General features: G+C 34.2%; 1 protein-coding gene and 1 long non-coding RNA gene across 12 annotated transcripts; both read right to left on the bottom strand.

The window, feature by feature from the left end:
- Window positions 1–7366: 7366 nt before the first annotated feature.
- On the bottom strand, window positions 7367–12508 carry LOC139894278 (large ribosomal subunit protein uL5z-like). Of its 10 annotated transcripts, none has more exons than XM_071877495.1 (8): window positions 10030–10359; window positions 9376–9792; window positions 9226–9268; window positions 8905–9033; window positions 8410–8435; window positions 8249–8276; window positions 8016–8145; window positions 7367–7753 (listed from the first exon to the last, which is right to left on the bottom strand). In XM_071877495.1, exons 5-8 carry the CDS (start codon window positions 8431–8433, stop codon window positions 7657–7659), a joined length of 279 nt encoding a protein of 92 aa, XP_071733596.1. In that variant the 5' UTR covers window positions 8434–8435; window positions 8905–9033; window positions 9226–9268; window positions 9376–9792; window positions 10030–10359; the 3' UTR covers window positions 7367–7656. The 10 variants fall into 10 exon arrangements, 9 of the variants coding, with proteins under 9 accessions (XP_071733596.1, XP_071733593.1, XP_071733591.1 ...); XM_071877492.1 differs by lacking the exon at window positions 8249–8276 and having other exon boundaries at window positions 8016–8085; window positions 8905–9069; window positions 9376–9493; window positions 9573–9792; XR_011774873.1 differs by having other exon boundaries at window positions 7367–7767; window positions 8016–8276.
- Window position 12509: 1 nt separating this feature from the next.
- Window positions 12510–15958, bottom strand: LOC139894279 (uncharacterized). Of its 2 annotated transcripts, none has more exons than XR_011774875.1 (3): window positions 15615–15958; window positions 15476–15526; window positions 12510–14878 (listed from the first exon to the last, which is right to left on the bottom strand). It is a non-coding gene; the product is annotated as an uncharacterized lncRNA (long non-coding RNA). The 2 variants fall into 2 exon arrangements; XR_011774874.1 differs by having other exon boundaries at window positions 12510–14867.
- Between the last annotated feature and the right edge of the window lie 2283 nt (window positions 15959–18241).

Raw genomic sequence — 18241 nt, 5'->3', positions numbered from 1 at the left:
CAATCCTTCATCTATCCGAGAATAAAGACAAGTCATTTCTCCATCCGGAGTGAAAACACCCTCAAAAGTAGAGAAAGTCATCCCTCCCACTATTCGACGGATAGAGAGATTGCTTCCGAGTGGACCTTCGGCCAATAATTAGGAAAAAAATTTAAAAAATAAAATAAAATTGAGACGCCATAAAATGGTAAAATCAATTTTTCATAGGTTTAAAACCTGTCTAAAATGTAATTTACCTATTTTTGTGTATAATTAATTATATACGATAGAATTTCAACAGACTATACTACCTTCGTATTCGTATACGATCCTTTAATATGCAAATAGAAGAAAACGAAAAAATTTTAAAAAGTTTTTTAACAAAATCGTTCGAAAATCAATGATGAATGGTAAACATCGATGATGAATGGTAAAAATTGATGATGAATGGTAAAATTGACCATTCATCTGGTTAATTATCATTCATTTTTGTTCGCGATGAATGATAAAATTAATCAATGCTAAAAAAAAGCAGATGAATGGTAAATTTAACCATTCATCTGTTTATGATGAATGATAAAAAAACAGATGAATGGTTAATTTAACCATTCATCTGGTTTTTTTAGCATTGATTAATTTTATCATTCATCGTAAACAAGATGAATGATAAATTAACCCGATGAATGGTTAATTTTACCATTCATCATCGATTTCTGAAAGATTTTGAACTTTTTTTTTATGAAAAAAATTGATTAGAGGTGCATTTTAATGCAAATTTATGAATGTAAAAAAAAAAATTCAAAAAAAAAATTTTATTTTGCTTATCCCGTTTGTACTCCTTTTAAGCTTATTCATGGATCGTGCCCCTATATATATATATATATAGTGGTATGATCAAGAGGGAAGTAACCAATCGGGGGAAAGCGGGGAGAAGCAATTTTTTTTTTTCATTTTTTGAAAAAACTTTGTTCACGAACAATATGGATTGGATGAAAATATGAACATTTAATAAAGACATTTTGTGATAACTATTTTTATTTTGGCGGGAAAACGCCCGAAGAAGCAATATATAACAATTATCGTGTTTTTCAAGCATATGTTGAGATTTTAGATATTAGGGTTTAGATATTAGGGTCTATAGGGTTTAGATATTAGGGTTTAGAAATTTAGGGTTTAGGGTTTAGATTTAGGGTTCAGATTTAGGATTTAGATTGAGTTTTTAACACGAACGGTTTAGAGTTTAGGGTTTAGGGTTTGGTGTTTTGGGTTTATTCCATAAACCCAAAACACCAAACCCTAAACCCTAAACTCTAAATCGGGCTAAATTTTACTTCGCAAAACATGAAGAAAAAAAAACGTTCATATTTTTCACGAACAATATTATCTTGAATGTTATTTTTGTCGATCGTTTTTCCGCCTAAATAATAGCATTCATCACGAAGTGTCTTTTCTAAATGTCCATATTTTCGTGTGATATTGATGCCGAAATTTTTTTTTCCAAAAAAACGAAAATAAAATAAAAATTTGTTTCCCCCCGCTTCCCCCCGATTGGTTACTTCCCCATTAATCATGCCCATATATATATATATATATATATATATATATATATATATATATATATATATATATATATATATATATATATATATATATATATATATATATAGTCAAAAGTTCAAATGAGAACCACGAAAAGGACGAGAAATGCGAGAACTCTTTAATTTACAAAGATTTTCACTTGTTAGTAGATTGAATCACCCATAAATGTTGATGGAGAGTAAGAATGAACATAAAATAGTTTGAAAAAACTTATATTATACCTATATAATCAAATATATAGTTTCTCGTTCACATGTGCATATTTGTTTGTGATACATGTGAACATTTCATATATTAACAATTTAACACGTAATTTATGTTAATGAACATATGTTTGTTAATAATATGAGCATTAATTAACATTTACATCTAATTTGTTGCATTTAAATGCATAAAAACTGTGAAATTAGAAAGTTCTCACAGTTCTCGTCCTTTTTTGTGGTTCTCGTTTGAACCTGCCCCTATATATAGGGTGAGGATACAGAGAGAACTAAGGGTTGAAGATAATCCAGGGAACCAACACATAGTACCTTCGATCTATCTCCAGACCTTCAATCTGCATGCAGATTGAACTCAATTTGTATGTAGATTGAACTCAATCTGTTTATAGATTGATACTTTTTTTTGTATAAAAAATAAATTGTATGTTCAATATATGTACAGATTAAACTCAATCTTCGTATAGATTGAACCCAATCTTCTACAGATTGAGTTCAATCTCTACACAAATTGAGTTCATCTACAATATTCACCTATCATATTCATCTACCATATTCTTTGTTCGTACATTGAAGACCGAGCTCTGGCAGATTCTGAGATGAATTAACAAAATGTATTAATGCAGTTATGTTCCAAACCTTGTCGTGATGCTCTACACAAAATCCCAGATCTAAACTCTAAGTGTCGACTTCAATTTCATGAAGTCAAACTTCATGTTAATACGGTCAAAAATTCAATTGGAGCAAATCGAAGGGTTTTAGATATAACAGTTGCTTGTCGAGTTTTTGTTACATGATTTTAAACACCTTTCGTGTTGGATTCATAGCTTGAAACGGTCCAGATCTCAATTTCGAGTTTGAAGCTCAACAATGGTGGTTTTTGCATTTCATCCGTGATTTCTGGAAATTGATGTTGTTTGGCTCGAGTTCTTAATGCAAACATGTTATTCGCTGGTCACACAAACTAGTGCAATTAATTTCGTGCTTCAGTTTCATAAATTTTGTTTTTTTGAAGATGCAGATTTAAATACACTACAACGTGTTCATTTAGTTTTCTGGGTTCTCTCTCACCCTTTGGTTCCCTCTGAATCCTTTCACTATATATATATATATATATATATATATATATATATATATATATATATAGTGGTAGGATCAAGAGGGAAGTAACCAATCGGGGAGAAGCGGGGGGAAGCAAAAACTTTTTTTTTTCGTTTTTTGAAAAAACTTTGTTCACGAACATTATAGATGGGATGAAAATATGAACATTTAGTAGAGACACTTTGTGATAAATGTTTTTATTTTGGCGGGAAACGCTCGAAGAAGTAATATATAACAATTATCGTGTTTTTCGAGCGTATGTTGATGTTTTAGCTATTGGGGTTTAGATATTAGGGTTTAGATATTATGGTTTATAGGGTTTAGATATTAGGGTTTAGAAATTTAGGGTTTAGGGTTTAGATTTAGGTTTTAGATTTAGGATTTAGATTGAGTTTTTAACACGAACGGTTTAGAGTTTAGGGTTTAGGGTTTAGGGCTTAGGGTTTAGGGTTTGGTGTTTTGGGTTTATTCCATAAACCCAAAACACCAAACCCTAAACCCTAAGCCCTAAACCCTAAACCCTAAACTCTAAATCGGGCTAAATTTTACTTCACAAAACATGGAAAAAAATCGTTCATATTCTTCAGGAACAATATTATCTTGAATGTTATATTTGTCGATCGTTTTTCCGTCTAAATAATAACATTCATCACAAAGTGTCTCTTCTAAATGTTCATATTTTCGTGTGATCTTAATGCCGGAAAAAATAAATTCCAAAAAAAACGAAAAAAAAAAAAAAAAATTTTTGCTTCTCCCGTTTCCCCCGATTGGTTACTTCCCCATTGATCCTGCCCCTATATATATATATATATATATATATATATATATATATATATATATATATATATATATATATATATATATATATATATATATATATATATATATATATATATATTATATATGATGTTGGCCAATGAGAACCGATCCAGATTGGAAGCCAATCGAGATATTTGACACACACATTCAAAGAGAGTAATGTCAAAAACAAGAAGACAACAGTTGAAAATTGTATGGTTTGTGGTGGAAAGTTTGAGCTATTTGGAAATATTCATTCATTGGGATGTGATAACAGAGTTTAAAGTGAGTATCGGGAAGGTGATTTTGAACCATTATAATTTTTTCAATTTTACTTTCTTGAAAACTCTTAATCTGTTTCTTGAATTCAATGCAACCAAATAAGTTCAAATTCACAAGAAATTTGATTACCCCAAAATATGAGCAATGTCAATCAAATTGTCATAAAAAATGATTTAATGTTAACCATAGAATCCAATAAAATATAAATAGTAGTACGACAACAATCAATTGGAAATACATATATATAATAATGAATGGATGGCGACTTCAACCCCATGTGTCGATTATCATATTCTCAAAAATAAGATACACAAGCTAAAGACAAACCTAAGGCCACCACATAAATAAATTGTAATAGATCTGTACATATAATGTACGTCCACATAATGTAACGATATAAGTAATTATGTAGTAAAGGTAAATTACGCGTCATTATTTTTGGGTGTTGCTACTTGTTACATTAGTTAATGTTCATTTCCTGACAACCTCGGATGCACGATCAGTGCAATGCCAAATAAGCATGACCACTAGTAATGTAGTAATTGTTTTGTTGCTAGAATCATATTTTTAGGAAGAAAAACAAAAGAGGTATCATTTCGATCGTAAGATAAAGTTTCAAAAAGAAAACTTGCCGAAACTTAGCCAAGCAAGCCAGGATATGCGGGGCTTGTGCTAGTCGGAACACAACTATTCGTGCATAGGCAATTGTATAAGTTGGCAACTAAACATAACATGAACAAAACAAGTTAACATCAAATACTTGTAAACTTTAGGTTTAGGGTGTGTTTGGCGACGAGCTTATGGTAGGCTTATGAGAGCTTATAAGAGCTTGAGCTTATGATTTTAATAAGCTACAAGTCATAAGCTTTGTTTGGCATGCAACCAAAAGTGGAGCTTATGTAAAAAAGAAGCTCTAGAAAAAGAAGCTTTTAAAAGTAGCTTTTTGAAAAAAGTAGAGCTTATGATAAGCACAAGCTCCAGCCACCAGCTCCAGCTCCAACTAGTTTCGTTCAAACACACCCTTACCAAAGTTAATACTTAAAAATAAAAGAAAAACAGAAAACATAAGTAGAAATAACCATGAAACTCTTCCCATCCCATCACATGCGCCATGTGAGCAGACTGATTATCTTTTAAATGAATAATATGTATAGGTGTTTTTGGTCCCCTCTTTATTTGTGTTTATTCACCAGTAATCACATACAAACAAGAAAAGGCATCGACAATCAACAGTTGCAGCATAAAATTTCGGTATCAATTATTCGACCTTCATATGATTTAATAGTTGTCATATACAGACCAGACCTTCTCATTCGTTGGATAGTACAGTTGTTGATGACCAATACCATACCGACACGAGACTAACAAGCTGGTAGATGCTCAGCTCAGTCTTGCATTCCTATTAATTATTGGATAACAAATTTATTAATAGAGCAAGACTTGATATAGTACAGTCAATTTTATTAATAGAGCAAAGCAATACTTTAACCTGGACACAAAGTAACCATGCAAGTTATCCAAACAGATCTAAGATTATTTCAACATATACCAAATAACCCCACGTCTCTCAAATCACCATTTCTAAACTTAAATTGATTCGTACACAGTAGATAAGTGAAAAGGCAAACGATCTTATATTTTGCTGTACAAACAAACATAATGTGAGTGGATTTATCATAACACGAAAGTTGAAGGTAGTTAGACCAATTCTAAAGCAGCGTTAGCTGCAAGCGTTAGATGAGGTGGACCGGAAATCCGGAATTGACGGAAGGCGACGAAGTTAAACCGGCGTCACATGCGAGCGTTAGTCGAAATTGTGACGGAAGATCAAGGGAGCTTGAGCATTGAGGCAGAGAGGAACCAATAAAATAATTAATATTATTACTGTATATTTTTGTTATATATTTATTTTTTCGCACTCAATTTCCAATCAGATTTTACCACATCAACTTGCATTTATTTGACAAAAAAATTTGACCTTTTAACTTAACGAAGGTCGAATACAGTCACCGTCAAAAACCAACTCTTTCACCAAAAAGTACACAATCTCCCTCCCTGTGAAGTAACAGACATAGTTAGAAATCGTCTTACTTACAAAGTCCAATGACCTAAATCTAGACATCAATAAAAGACACGACCGGAAGAATTTTAAGAGTACATAGTACGCAATAATTACATGACCACATCCACGGATACGAGTACCAGCTAAGTGCTCAATTTCACCAGTTGGCACCCTAGATTTTTAGTCATTGCCTTTTTTTTTTTTTTTTTTTTTTTTTTTTTTTGTAAAAACAAACTAGATGCTTGTACATCCATTCCACGCATTTGTAGAAAAGGGCAGAATAAAACTGAATAATACTCCATATTGCAGCAAAATTGCTGAAACAGTAAATAGAAAAACTTGAAATATCCGGAACAATTTGCAGTCACTTTGTATAATAAAGAGAAGCAATTGATATTTTCATCAAGCAATATATTATGTCTGAGCAGATAATATGATGCAGTTTAGATCAACTTCTTATAAGCCTCGCATCTTGCAACATTAGGTTTTTAAAAAATATGAGATGAAACTGGAAAGTATAATGAAACATTATGGTGTATGAGATTCTTCTGTCACAAAATATAAAGTGGGTCCCGGACTGGCCGAATACATAGGGAGAAAACGCCCTGGAATGGAACTGCCTTGCTGTGCCTGCTTTTGAGAAGCATAGTCAGAGGGTAATTATTGACCTAAAAAGAATGAGGATTAGTCAGGACACTCGATAAGTCGATTAAGTCACACTAATCATTTTTGATATTATTTCTATATTAGAAACTACTTTTGTCCGTCCTTATGATAAAAGATGATTAAATCTAAACTAAAATTCTTACAAGTTCAGATTCACTTCGATTCAACCCGGAACCAAGTAACTATTTTGGCGGGTTGTACTTGCAGGACTAGTGGAGCCCCATTAAAGAAGAGAAATAAACAGAAACCTCCAGTTTAGAGGTCCAGTTGCTATCCTTATTCGGCAACAGTTAAAGAATGGTCCTACTATTTTCCTATTTTTTTTTTCCATTAATAAGGGTATTTTAGGCATTAGGCTAATAGTTAAAGAATATACATATTCAAAAAGAAAGTACATTGTTGCAGTTGTCATACAACTGAGGGAGTTTATTATCACAATCCATTCATAAACAAACTATACTACTATTTGGATGAATTGTCACACTGACCCATTTTAATCTTTTGATTTTAACCGATGTTACCCATCGGAGATAAAACATCAACCCATTTGTACGTTTGGCCACCTATTATTTCGGCCAGCTATAGTTGTTCACTTTCTACTTTTGATATTAACGCAAGCTTGCTATTAGTTACAGTACAAACAAGGTGACAATTAGCATAAACAAGATTGAGGGATGCGCGCTACACTGCTGACAATTGTATGCGATTACGATGGTTATTGACTACACATCGAATGATAATTCTATGCGATTACGGTAGTTATTTACCAAACATCTTATTTACAGATTCGATTGCAATCTTGCAACCTGAAAAGGCACCATAAATACATACATATCTTCTTTAAGACAACTAAATAACACCAAAAATGGGAAACACAAACCCAAAATCCAGGAGATCCAAAACACCGATAATCAACTGCTTCTTGCAGGCGTTGATCACAGTTAATGAACATCAATCGACACAGTCTGAAGCTATGATCAATTTCAATGAAGACGCATTAGCCGAAATCCTACATACGTCTCCTGTTACCTCATCTTTCGGTTCAAATCTGTATCAAAACACCTGCTATACATCAAGTCTCAATGAAATTCAATGTCAACAATTCAAGACAGCTTTTTAGACACGTTACTAATCATCAACAACAACAACAACAACAACAACAACAACAACAACAACGAAATCTCTATCGTGATGAAATTTTTAATGTCCTCTTAAGGCATATGTCAAACATACGAATAAGTATATCTTTTTTGTTACATGAGTTTGTTATCGGAACTAAGAATATTAAAAGCGGTAACAAAAATACTTACTTAGATATGGAACCCTTCCCATTTCGATCATATGCATCTCGTTTTATAGGAACACTCAGAACCTGATAAGCTTCACCAAGTAACAAATAATAAACCTTGTAGTATTTTAAAACATGAAACCACTTAATACCTGAAATCATTTTCAAACAGCAGTTAGAAAATATGTATCCAAAGAAAATAACAACATTCATACAACATTAAAAAAAAAAGATTAGCAAAACATAAAACATTACCTAAAAGTATTGTAGCGTAGAAGGCAAACTGAAAGAAAATTTACAAACACAAGATGGTAGTAAGTTTTTTTTTTTTTTTTTTTTTTTTTTTTTTTTTTTGACAAGGCCCCAAAGTGAGATTGGTGGGACAAGACGTTCTAGAACAACAGAGAAATCCATACCATAAATACCTGTAGATGGATCATATCTGCAATAAAATAAAAGGTTATTAGAAATAAAAAACGTGCCAAAAATTTAGAAACCCTACAACACAACACATGTGAAACTAAAATTTATGCGGAATGAATTTGAAAATAGGATGCATTACTTCATATATTACATTACATCAACCAATGAACAGTAACAATCACGCCCAAAAATAAAATCATAACCGAGAAAGAATAATGTCCATCGGGTTAAAAGTCTCAAGTAGCATAATCAAATACGTATACAACCTTAAAGTAATTTGTTGATTTATATGATGATTACTATGATCAAATTAAATCGATTAAACCACAGTTAACATCAACAAACTCTATAACCTGTTGACTATAACCAAAACATTAACTTCAACATACATTATCAACATAAACTACATATCAAACAAAAATCATGATATCTGCAAATCAATAGAACAAAAACCTACAATAACAAAATTTGGAGCAACAGTAACTTACTTAATACCCAGATCAATGTGCTCCTGAATACCAAACCCAAAGCATCCAGTATCACCAAAGTTGCGCCTCAACAACTCGTATTCCTTCACCTTCAAACCACTTTCCAAAAGCTGCATAGCTTTATCTCCTCTAACAGTTACATAACAAGCAATTTTCTCATTACGCCTGATACCAAATGACCATCACCAACACAATACATATAAAAATATAAATATTAAAAATATTAGATATTACTAAATGATAATAGCCTACTGCCTACCCGTATGTAAAAAACAGAGAATTAAAAATAAACAGTGAATAAAAAAATTAGCAATTTCTTACCCTTAGAGAATACAGGAGATTGGCCGCTAAGTTGTTCTAAGACCTAAACATTTTAATTATCAAACATTTAAAAAATCAACCTGAATGAATGGATGAATAAGAATGTATAAAGTATGGTTCTGAAAAAAGTATATCGAAAAAGATAAGAACCTTGGCCGCACGAGTAAGACGATCTCCACTTTCACCAACAGATATCAGTAAATAAAAACCAATTACTCATCGTAAACACAAATTTACTTCAATAAACACCAATTCAAGTAAGATCTACCTGAGAAAGTCACCTGAAAAGCCTAATTTAACAGATTATAGATTATGAAAGCTTTAAAAATTATAATTGAACATGGTACCTCCTGTTTTCAATGAACATAAACACAAAAACAAACAACAATCCTTTTCTTCCCCAAATCCATACAAAACTTGGAGGCTGAAGCTGATGCTTCGCTATTTCGGAGCTGAGCAAGAGCACCATTTTTAAATACTTGTCAGAATCACGAATACGCCGTTTTTGATTCAGTTTCTTTGATGTTTTCTTTTTCGAAGACACTTTCCCCATTCTACTTCCTAAGCCTGAAACAATAGATAACAGAATATAGAAATCAAATCACTACAGCAGTCAATTTAAGTATCAAATCTAAAATTAAGCTAATTCATACGGCTAACAAAGCTACGAAGGGAATCGACTTTAGTTATTTCTGTATAAATAAAACAAACAATTCAAAATAGCGATGTAATTAGATACATGCAAAACCATAGGGTTTCGAACAATTGAAAAGAAAAGCACACAAATTGAAAAGCGTTTCTTACCTCTTTAACATACGTACCCAAAAAATTTAGGGTTCCTGGCGTTTTTGCGATATAATCGAATGAAGGTCGGGAAGAAGATGTAGGGATGAAATCTGATGATGTGATAATGAAGACTTGGAGGATGATAGAGATTTGATAATACAGTAGCTGATTATATAATGAAAGATGATGTAATAGTGAGGAATTAAGGAAACAATGAAGCTTTAATTCAATATGAAAATAGAAAAACAAATCAGAGAAGAACCATGAAGGAATCTTCCTGCCTTAATTCAGTTAAGAAGCACAGATGTGCAATCTTACTGCCCAAACTACTCTAGTAGCCGAATAACACACAACCAATAATCTAAAACCCCCTATCCTATTACACCATACTACCCTTTATAAACCCTTTTGTGAAGCTTCTAGATCCTGGTACAACTGGGCTGTAAGTCATCATAGTTGGGCTTGGGATCATTGGGCTATTCTCTATCAATACCGACGTCACGAAGATGAGGCTTGTCCTCAAGCCTAAGATAAGAATGTTGGCGTTGTTATTGGAGGATTTTGCCCAAGTGGTGCCTTCCATAGAATCAGAGTGACATGCGATAAGCCATTGACGAACTTGCTGATCCTTCCAGATTGTACGAGTTGTTGGTGGTATTATTTTCAAACCCAAAGCTGCTGCAAACTTGGTAGAAATAAATGTTTGTGTTGCACTACCATCGATAAGTATCAAACCATAGAGTTCCATAGCTAGACAATGTCCGTAAGTGAGTTCAGTCCTCTCATATTCAATAAAATGAATATCTCCTTCGTTGGTTAGTTGATCTCCATCTACGAGCAACAAAACACTCAACTGACCTTCTACGAATGTTTCCTCTTCTCCATCAAGATACCAAACCTTATGCTTCTTTTCAGTTGCAACACCACCTTCATAATAAGTCTCATCATCAGACCACCAAACTATCACTTTCTGATTTGTTAAGCTACCATCATACTTGAAAGTTTCAGAAACTTTAGATTTAGCAACATATCGTTTTCGTTTTGAAGAATTTGCACATGTGGCCTCCAACTTGTTTCTTTGTTTAGTAACTGTTTTTAGCGCCAACCATAACAAAACATCCATAGCCGCTAAAAATTTATTCAACCAGCCCATTAATTTCAAAGTAATAATGGTCGGTGAAGAATCAAAAAGTATGCTATAATGTTCCCGGGTTTGGCATTCTCCATCGGTGAGTTTCGCAATTCGATTTGTCAATTGGAGCAAACAAGCATCATCTTCAGAACTGAAATTATTGCCACAATTTGGAGTAATCGGTAACCCAAGAGCATCAACCAGCTTCTTAAATATAATGTTATGAGTATCTCCACATAAAATCATCACACCAATTCGACAGGCAATTAACAATCTCCTTCCAAAAGAAGGAGGTTGGACAAGTGTAGAAATCTGAGTATCATCACAAAATTCCATAGCTTGATATTCACCTTCTATTAGCTTCTCATAATTGCTTTCATATTCGTCACCCAAAAGTAAGATATGTAGAGAATATTCTAAACCACAACTGAAACTAAACAATTTACGTCTACGATTCTTCCATTCTTGTTTTGATAGACGACGCTTGGGGTTGGTAATAGCGTAGGGTAGGCTGCTATCCAAAGTAATTGTTTCTGTGTATTCTGATGTATAATTGGGCCTGAGAGTAATTGGGCTAGAGTAATTGGGTTTTTTATTTCTTAGATAATTATAATAACTGGACCTGTAATTATTCAATAAATGGTTGCTGGAAAAAAATGGATTGGGCTTACTTATTGTGCTGGATCGATCATCTAGGTCTGAGGCAACCTGTCGTGAAAACTCACATACTTGATCGGATGTTGTACGGTGTAACGTACGGACCCGATTTTCACTTTCTTCTATAACCGAATGCTTGATCGGAAGTGTTCCCTCTTTTGAGGGATCACTCAGAACGGCAGGAGAAGTAGTGATTTCAGTAGTTCCTGAGTAATTCGTTCCCTGGTCAGAAGAATTAGGGTTACCTTTGCTAACAGACGCCTTCCATCCTGTAACCAGATTTCTTCTTGAAATTGAATTTGCTCCATGAGCAGTGGCTATGGCGGCGTGGCGTGCGAGATCCATCGCCCGATCACAAGTCTCGGGATTCAGTAATCGTAACCAATTTCTAATATCCTTTTCTAATCCACTTATAAAAATTTCAATTGCTTGAACTGCAGATTGGCTAGGAATTAGGGCACATGAGACTTTAAATTTGTCAATATATTGCTTAATATAATCAACAGCAATACGGTTTTGTTCTGATAGTGATAGTGAAGGTGAATAGGATGAATCTGGAGATGGTGTTGAATTCTCATCATTTGAATTGACGTGGGTTTGCAATCGGGTGGTGATTGGTGTTTGATTTTCTGGATTCACCATGGTAGAGAAGAGGGAAGATGATGGAAGGTCATGAGGTACCTTAAAGTATGGTGGAAGGTATGGAGGGTATGGGTGGAGGTGTGTACATCTCTTTTACAGCGATGGAGTGGAGTATAAGCTACCCTTTGAAGAAAAAAGAAAGGAAAAAAAAGGCCGAGCAAAAACGTGAATAGTTGATTTTGGACGATTGGGGAGCAAGCAAATAGAGTGGTAAATAGAAGATATATAATTGCTTATCCTTTTTATCACAACAGCAACAATCATAACAGGGACAAAATGCTGTAATAGAATTGCAAATGAGTTAACTGAAAACATCTTAATAGAAAACAAAACCATATCGTTGATGTTAAGAAGAGTTCTTTTTGGCGTTCATATTGAATTGCAACAGTTCGTGTCAAGAGTGAGTTCTCCTGAATTAGTGATTGGAGTTGTTCCTTCATCGCTATATTTTCCTGGCAATTAACAACATCAAAACTAAACTACCTATCAGCTATACATTGTAGAGAAAACTATACATTGTAGAGAAAACAACGATGAAAGTTTATTAGATAATACTTACTATGAACTATAGGCATATTCAAATATGCATTTTGCAAACAGGTAGTTTATGGGATGATTTTTTTTACCTATTGAATCCATCCTATAACCTCATACGATAGACTTCTAACCATGTTTCACAAAACATCTCACTTATATTTCACCAGAAAAGATCCTTTCTAGTCAATATTTAACAAGCCCATAAATAATTAGACCTTGCCAAATATTTAAACACTATCTTTGACAGCGCGTTCAATCACTGCTAATTTCATATGATAAATCAGTATCGCATATGATTTCAAAATAACCCCAAGTGTAGCAGCCTAGTGTTTAAATCAGTATCAAAAGACTTAAGTAGAGCTATTTGCATACAATCACACCATCCAAATGCATAAGAAATGTTGACTGAAGGGCAAAATGAAAATTAAAAACAAAAAGGTTTCGCCACCATTTGCCCCGTTCGCCGGTAGGTATATCACCCAGAAACTAAAACATTTACTCTAGCTGTGTAGGTGGCATATTAATTGTATACACTGATGACGTTTAGTCAGCTAGGCATGTGAGTTGCAAAATTCTGATAGATCTAATAGCGTAACAGGTAGGGGTCTGCGGGGTATGCAAAACTGCAGTAGGTAATGGCCCTTATAACTCCGGAACAATAAAACTTTAGGGAAATGCAAATATGGTGGCGATTGGTTTTGTATTTCATGTCCTCCTTCAACCTAAGTATACCTTGCAGACGAGTGATAAAGGTGTAGACCATATGTTAATGTTTATAATATTGAATTGAAGTGTTGCATTTCAAAAATATAATTAAAGTAACAACAATTTTATATTCCTGGTTTATTATAGAGTTTTGTGTGCAATTATATATTACAAGGCAAAGAAGCAAAAGTTCCAAAACCTCGCCATCTCACGAGCTCCAAAATCAATATTCACATTTAAAAGTTGTTCAAGACATTGAAGCAACAAAAGTGGAGAAGTAACTAGAGGATTGTCATATACAGACATTGAAGTGTAATTAGTTTATAAGGGAATTGAATGATTTAGGTGTTGTTGAATCTACGAGTCGATCGTATGAAGACCTCCTGTTTGAGAGAAAACTTAACTTGAATACTAGAATACAAATAGCTGAGGAAAATCAAAACAGTTAACGCCTAATAAACGAGTTTTCAAAGCAACATATCAAGGACGTCATGTTGCGATGAAGGTTGTAGATCAACTAGATAGTTTTTCATTGGTTTATTTCAAATTTTTGAGTTTAAAACGTGAGCTCTTTTTTCAGTATACACGGCATTTTGGACCTCATATTTGAAAATTCAGAATTTTGAATAAACTTCTAAAAAAACTTATAATTGATCTCAACCTTCACAGTAGCATGACTTCCCTAATATGTTCCTTTAAAAACTTGTTTATTAAGCCCCAACTGTTTTGATTCCCACATCTATTTGTATTCTAATATTGAACATAAGTTTTCTTTCAAATATAAGGACTTCATACGATCCATCAAAAGATTCAACACGTCTAAATCCTTCCATACCTTTTTATAATCATTTCACTTCAACTTGCAGTATATGACAATCCCGGGTACTTCTCCAATTTTGTTGTTACAATGTCTAGAACAACTTTTAATTGTGGGTACAGATTTTGGAGCAACAAAGACACTAAACATCCATACACTAAGCTTTTAAGAACAAGAAGGACATTAAACAACCATAAAGAGGTAGTATGTGAGGTTAGTAAAAAATAATCACCATCAGGCCGAGGTCGATTTTGATACTCTGATTTTGTTCCAACAGTAGGCCCAATATTCTCAATAGAACCCAAACGTAGCTCATTAAGCCTTTTAATGGCAAATTCTATTTCATAGCCACTTTGGTTAAGGAATCTGTCAAGAACCTAAATATTTTAGATAAGTCGTTAGATATCTAGTAAGATAACACAAGGAACTACTTGCTTTGCAAAGTGGGAGCTGGATAAAATATATGTTCCAGTTAAAGTATATTTTTTTAAAGGCAAGTTGTCGACATCACCCAGAGGGGAATTAACCACCTTCGCGACCCGAATCGCATTGCATGAACCTGATCCTTAAAGCATCCCAAGGGGCAGGCGGACCGAGTTTGAATCATGAATGGGATTTGGGAGAAAACCCCCTAGGGTCAATGGGTCAATCTAGAGCTCCATATTAAAAACTATCTTAAAAAGTAAAAACCAAAAAATTTCGCACTTCAACACAAACTCTCAACTCTCACGCTTCTTCCATAGTCACTAAAAATAGCATAAAAACCTAAAATTTTGAAACATATATTCGATCTTCCCCACGTAAAACTAGCAAGAACTAACCTATGAACAAAGAAAAAAATTAATGTAACAAGCACATAGATCTAACTATATTAAAGCTAACTAAGCTGTGAATGGAGCAAAATAACTAATATAACCAACTAACTTACGAATAAAACAAGGAATTTATATAACAAAAATATAATTTTAACCAACCTGCTTTCCATATCAGGAAAAAGGGCAACAAGACGATCAAGTGCGAAATACCTAGCAGACGACAAAAACTGCATTAGTAAAGAAGAATGAAAACAACAAACTCGTTTCGAAGCCGAGACGATGATCTTGAAGAATGTACCAAATGATCTTCAAAAAATGATGATCTTTTGCAGCACACTACCGCAGACGTGTGTGCAGCACCTCTAATTTTGTGTATTCGTTTCTATAAACACCTTATTATTCCCTTGTATGTTTCATACGACAATTCAATTCGATTCCATTCTACAAAAAAAAGAAAAAGCCTTAAAAGTTTCAATCAATTAGGGTTTCTAGTTCCGTATAGATTCAATTGAACATAGAATTAGGTTTTCAATCGTTCGATCTCAGAAAGTTGGTAAAATTTAGTGGTGACAAAGAGACCAAATTGTCAAGTTAGGGTTTGGATTTCGTTAAATTTGATCGAATGAGATAATGTCTGATTTTATTTTGTGTTAAGTGTGTAGATAGAATTACAGGTACTCCATATAACGCTAAAAGTTACTTGGTATTCTAAAATAAATCAATTATTATTGACGGGTATTCTTGCACTGGCGCTTGCACAGGGCTCATAATCTCAAGGGACCTATAATTTAAAAATATGTAGTACTAATGAAAAAATTAACTTAATTTTTGTATACACAAAAGGCCTATTTTTTGTAGATTGAACAGGGACCATATGAAAAATTGAAAACGACGGGACGCCCCTACATTCTTGTAAGTTAGTTTATATCCATTTTTTATGTGGGACACTAAAGTGATTGTCTTCTAAGAATCACCTCGTTCAAAACCATCTCGATCTATCTTGAACCCGGCCACATTCACAGTCATCTTGAATGATTACACCCGTGCAACTTGGGTCTAATACCTTAGGTTCACCAACATGAATATAAGTCCAACAGTTTCCTAGTATTCAAAAACTAATTGATAATACAGGAAGGTTCCCCTAAACTTATATGCATGCTTTTATTTCTATCAATTTTCTATGTGAGACACTAAACTAATTATCTCTAACGGTTCCCCTCTAACCGATTACAAGGTGTTGGGTTTGACCGGATCCATATAATCAACAAATGTGGCATTAAAATTTACTTCCTATTCGAGACATCTGTTTCAATTGAACATCAAAATTAAGTTTTCAATCGTTCGTTCTCACAAAGTTTATGAAAATTGGTGGTGAAAAAGATACAAATTTATTGAGTTATGGTTTGGTTTTGTTAAATTTGATCGAATAGGATATTAGTTTGCAATAATTATATCTCACTATTTCTATTGAGATTGTTTTGATTTTTACTGTGAAATCCAAAATCGATCGTTTCTTTAGGTCCGTTTCGATTGAAATCGGTGGCGTCCCCACGAAGTATGCCTCGACGGTCAACACTACTGAAATCGCTGGAAATTTGGTGACGTGATTTCGTTAGCAAAGTCCTCGAATTCACTTAGTAACATAGGGTCTCTATTTGCATTTGTCGGATCGCAAGCTGTAAAACACATTCATTGCATGATTGAGGTCGGGTGAACGAGGTAAACAACCATTTTTTTAGATCGAATGCGCAAGGATGGATTCACCATAGACTTGGTTACCTATTTAGACAGATAGGTGATGCTAGACGTTTATGATAGCACCGGGGTCGATAAGGGAGTGCAATAGGATGGTATTTGTTCGCCCTCGGTCGCATATTAGAAACAAATTGGAGCCATTCAAGTGACACTCCAAGTTGTGAGTTCGGATCAGCGTGTGAATATGGATGAAGTCGCAGATGAGTTAATGTTGTTGATCGTGTGGTCCGTGAGTTAAATGATGACCGTGTCCGACATGATTCAGTCGGCAATGATTTCGGTGTTGAGCAATCTCAAGATGATGGTTTGGTTGGTAACATGGATGGCATGTTAGATAACATGACTAAGTGTGGATTATTGCTTCTGGGTCAATGATCTCTTTGGAGGTTGGGTGATGCCACCCTCGGACTATTGTTTAATTGGGACGGAGATGAAGAGTAAGAAGAGACAAATAAGAAGGTAGCGGGCGCAGAAAGTTCGGACGTCATGGTGGATGGTGGAGTTGTTGTTGGCTCGGTTTAAGCCTTCGGTGAAAGGGAGTGATATTCAAAATACATTGAACGACTTTTCAATGTTATCCAACCTCGATGGTTTACAAAAGTTGAAGAAGCATGGTAAGGGTCTCGAATGATCCTCATCGTGTAATGTCACCTTGTTTTTTGACTTGATATTGAAAGATTCTAATGGTTGTGAAACCTAGAAAGGGCAAAGGTCGTAAGTGTGTGGGGCCGAGTTAAATAATACTCCCTCCTGTAAATACAGTGGGGACAACCACCGTCCCACCCAGTGCCTTCCCAGCTAACCGCCTGGTGACCACTGAGTGTACCTCAGATACTGATTTTAGGGCCTGCCTCTCGGCTACTGCCAACCCTCGTAAGGGATCGCAAGGAGTAAGAGCCAATGCTTCGTCACAGGTAACACTGTGAGAACCTCCTTTACGACTAACCCGCCACACATGGACGACGTTATACCAGCTCTGATACAAACTCTAATGACCCGACCTAATCCATATGGACGAAATCCATATCGATTACAAACGATTCACAATAGTTGATTTCATCGTGAGGTACTTGACCTCTATATGATACATTTTACAAACATTGCATTCGTTCTTGAAAAGACAATCTTTCATTACATCGAAAGTTGACGGCATGCATACTATTTCGTAAT

The sequence above is a fragment of the Rutidosis leptorrhynchoides genome, chromosome 2, assembly GCF_046630445.1.
Source record: "Rutidosis leptorrhynchoides isolate AG116_Rl617_1_P2 chromosome 2, CSIRO_AGI_Rlap_v1, whole genome shotgun sequence".
NCBI lineage: Eukaryota > Viridiplantae > Streptophyta > Magnoliopsida > Asterales > Asteraceae > Rutidosis > Rutidosis leptorrhynchoides.
Note: the sequence above shows the minus strand (reverse complement) of the source record. Positions and strands in the feature narration are given on the sequence as shown.

Bases quoted from the DNA above. Each gene is read 5' to 3' on its own strand.
- LOC139894278 (XM_071877490.1), bottom strand. From the start codon at position 9,020: ATGCAGCTTTTGGAAAGTGGTTTGAAGGTGAAGGAATACGAGTTGTTG. The intron at 8,436-8,904 runs GTAAGTTACTGT...ATTTTATTGCAG, and splicing joins CACATTGATCTGGGTATTAA to ATATGATCCATCTACAGGTA. The intron at 7,754-8,015 runs GTAAGTATTTTT...GTTTTGATACAG, and splicing joins GGGAAGGGTTCCATATCTAA to ATTTGAACCGAAAGATGAGG.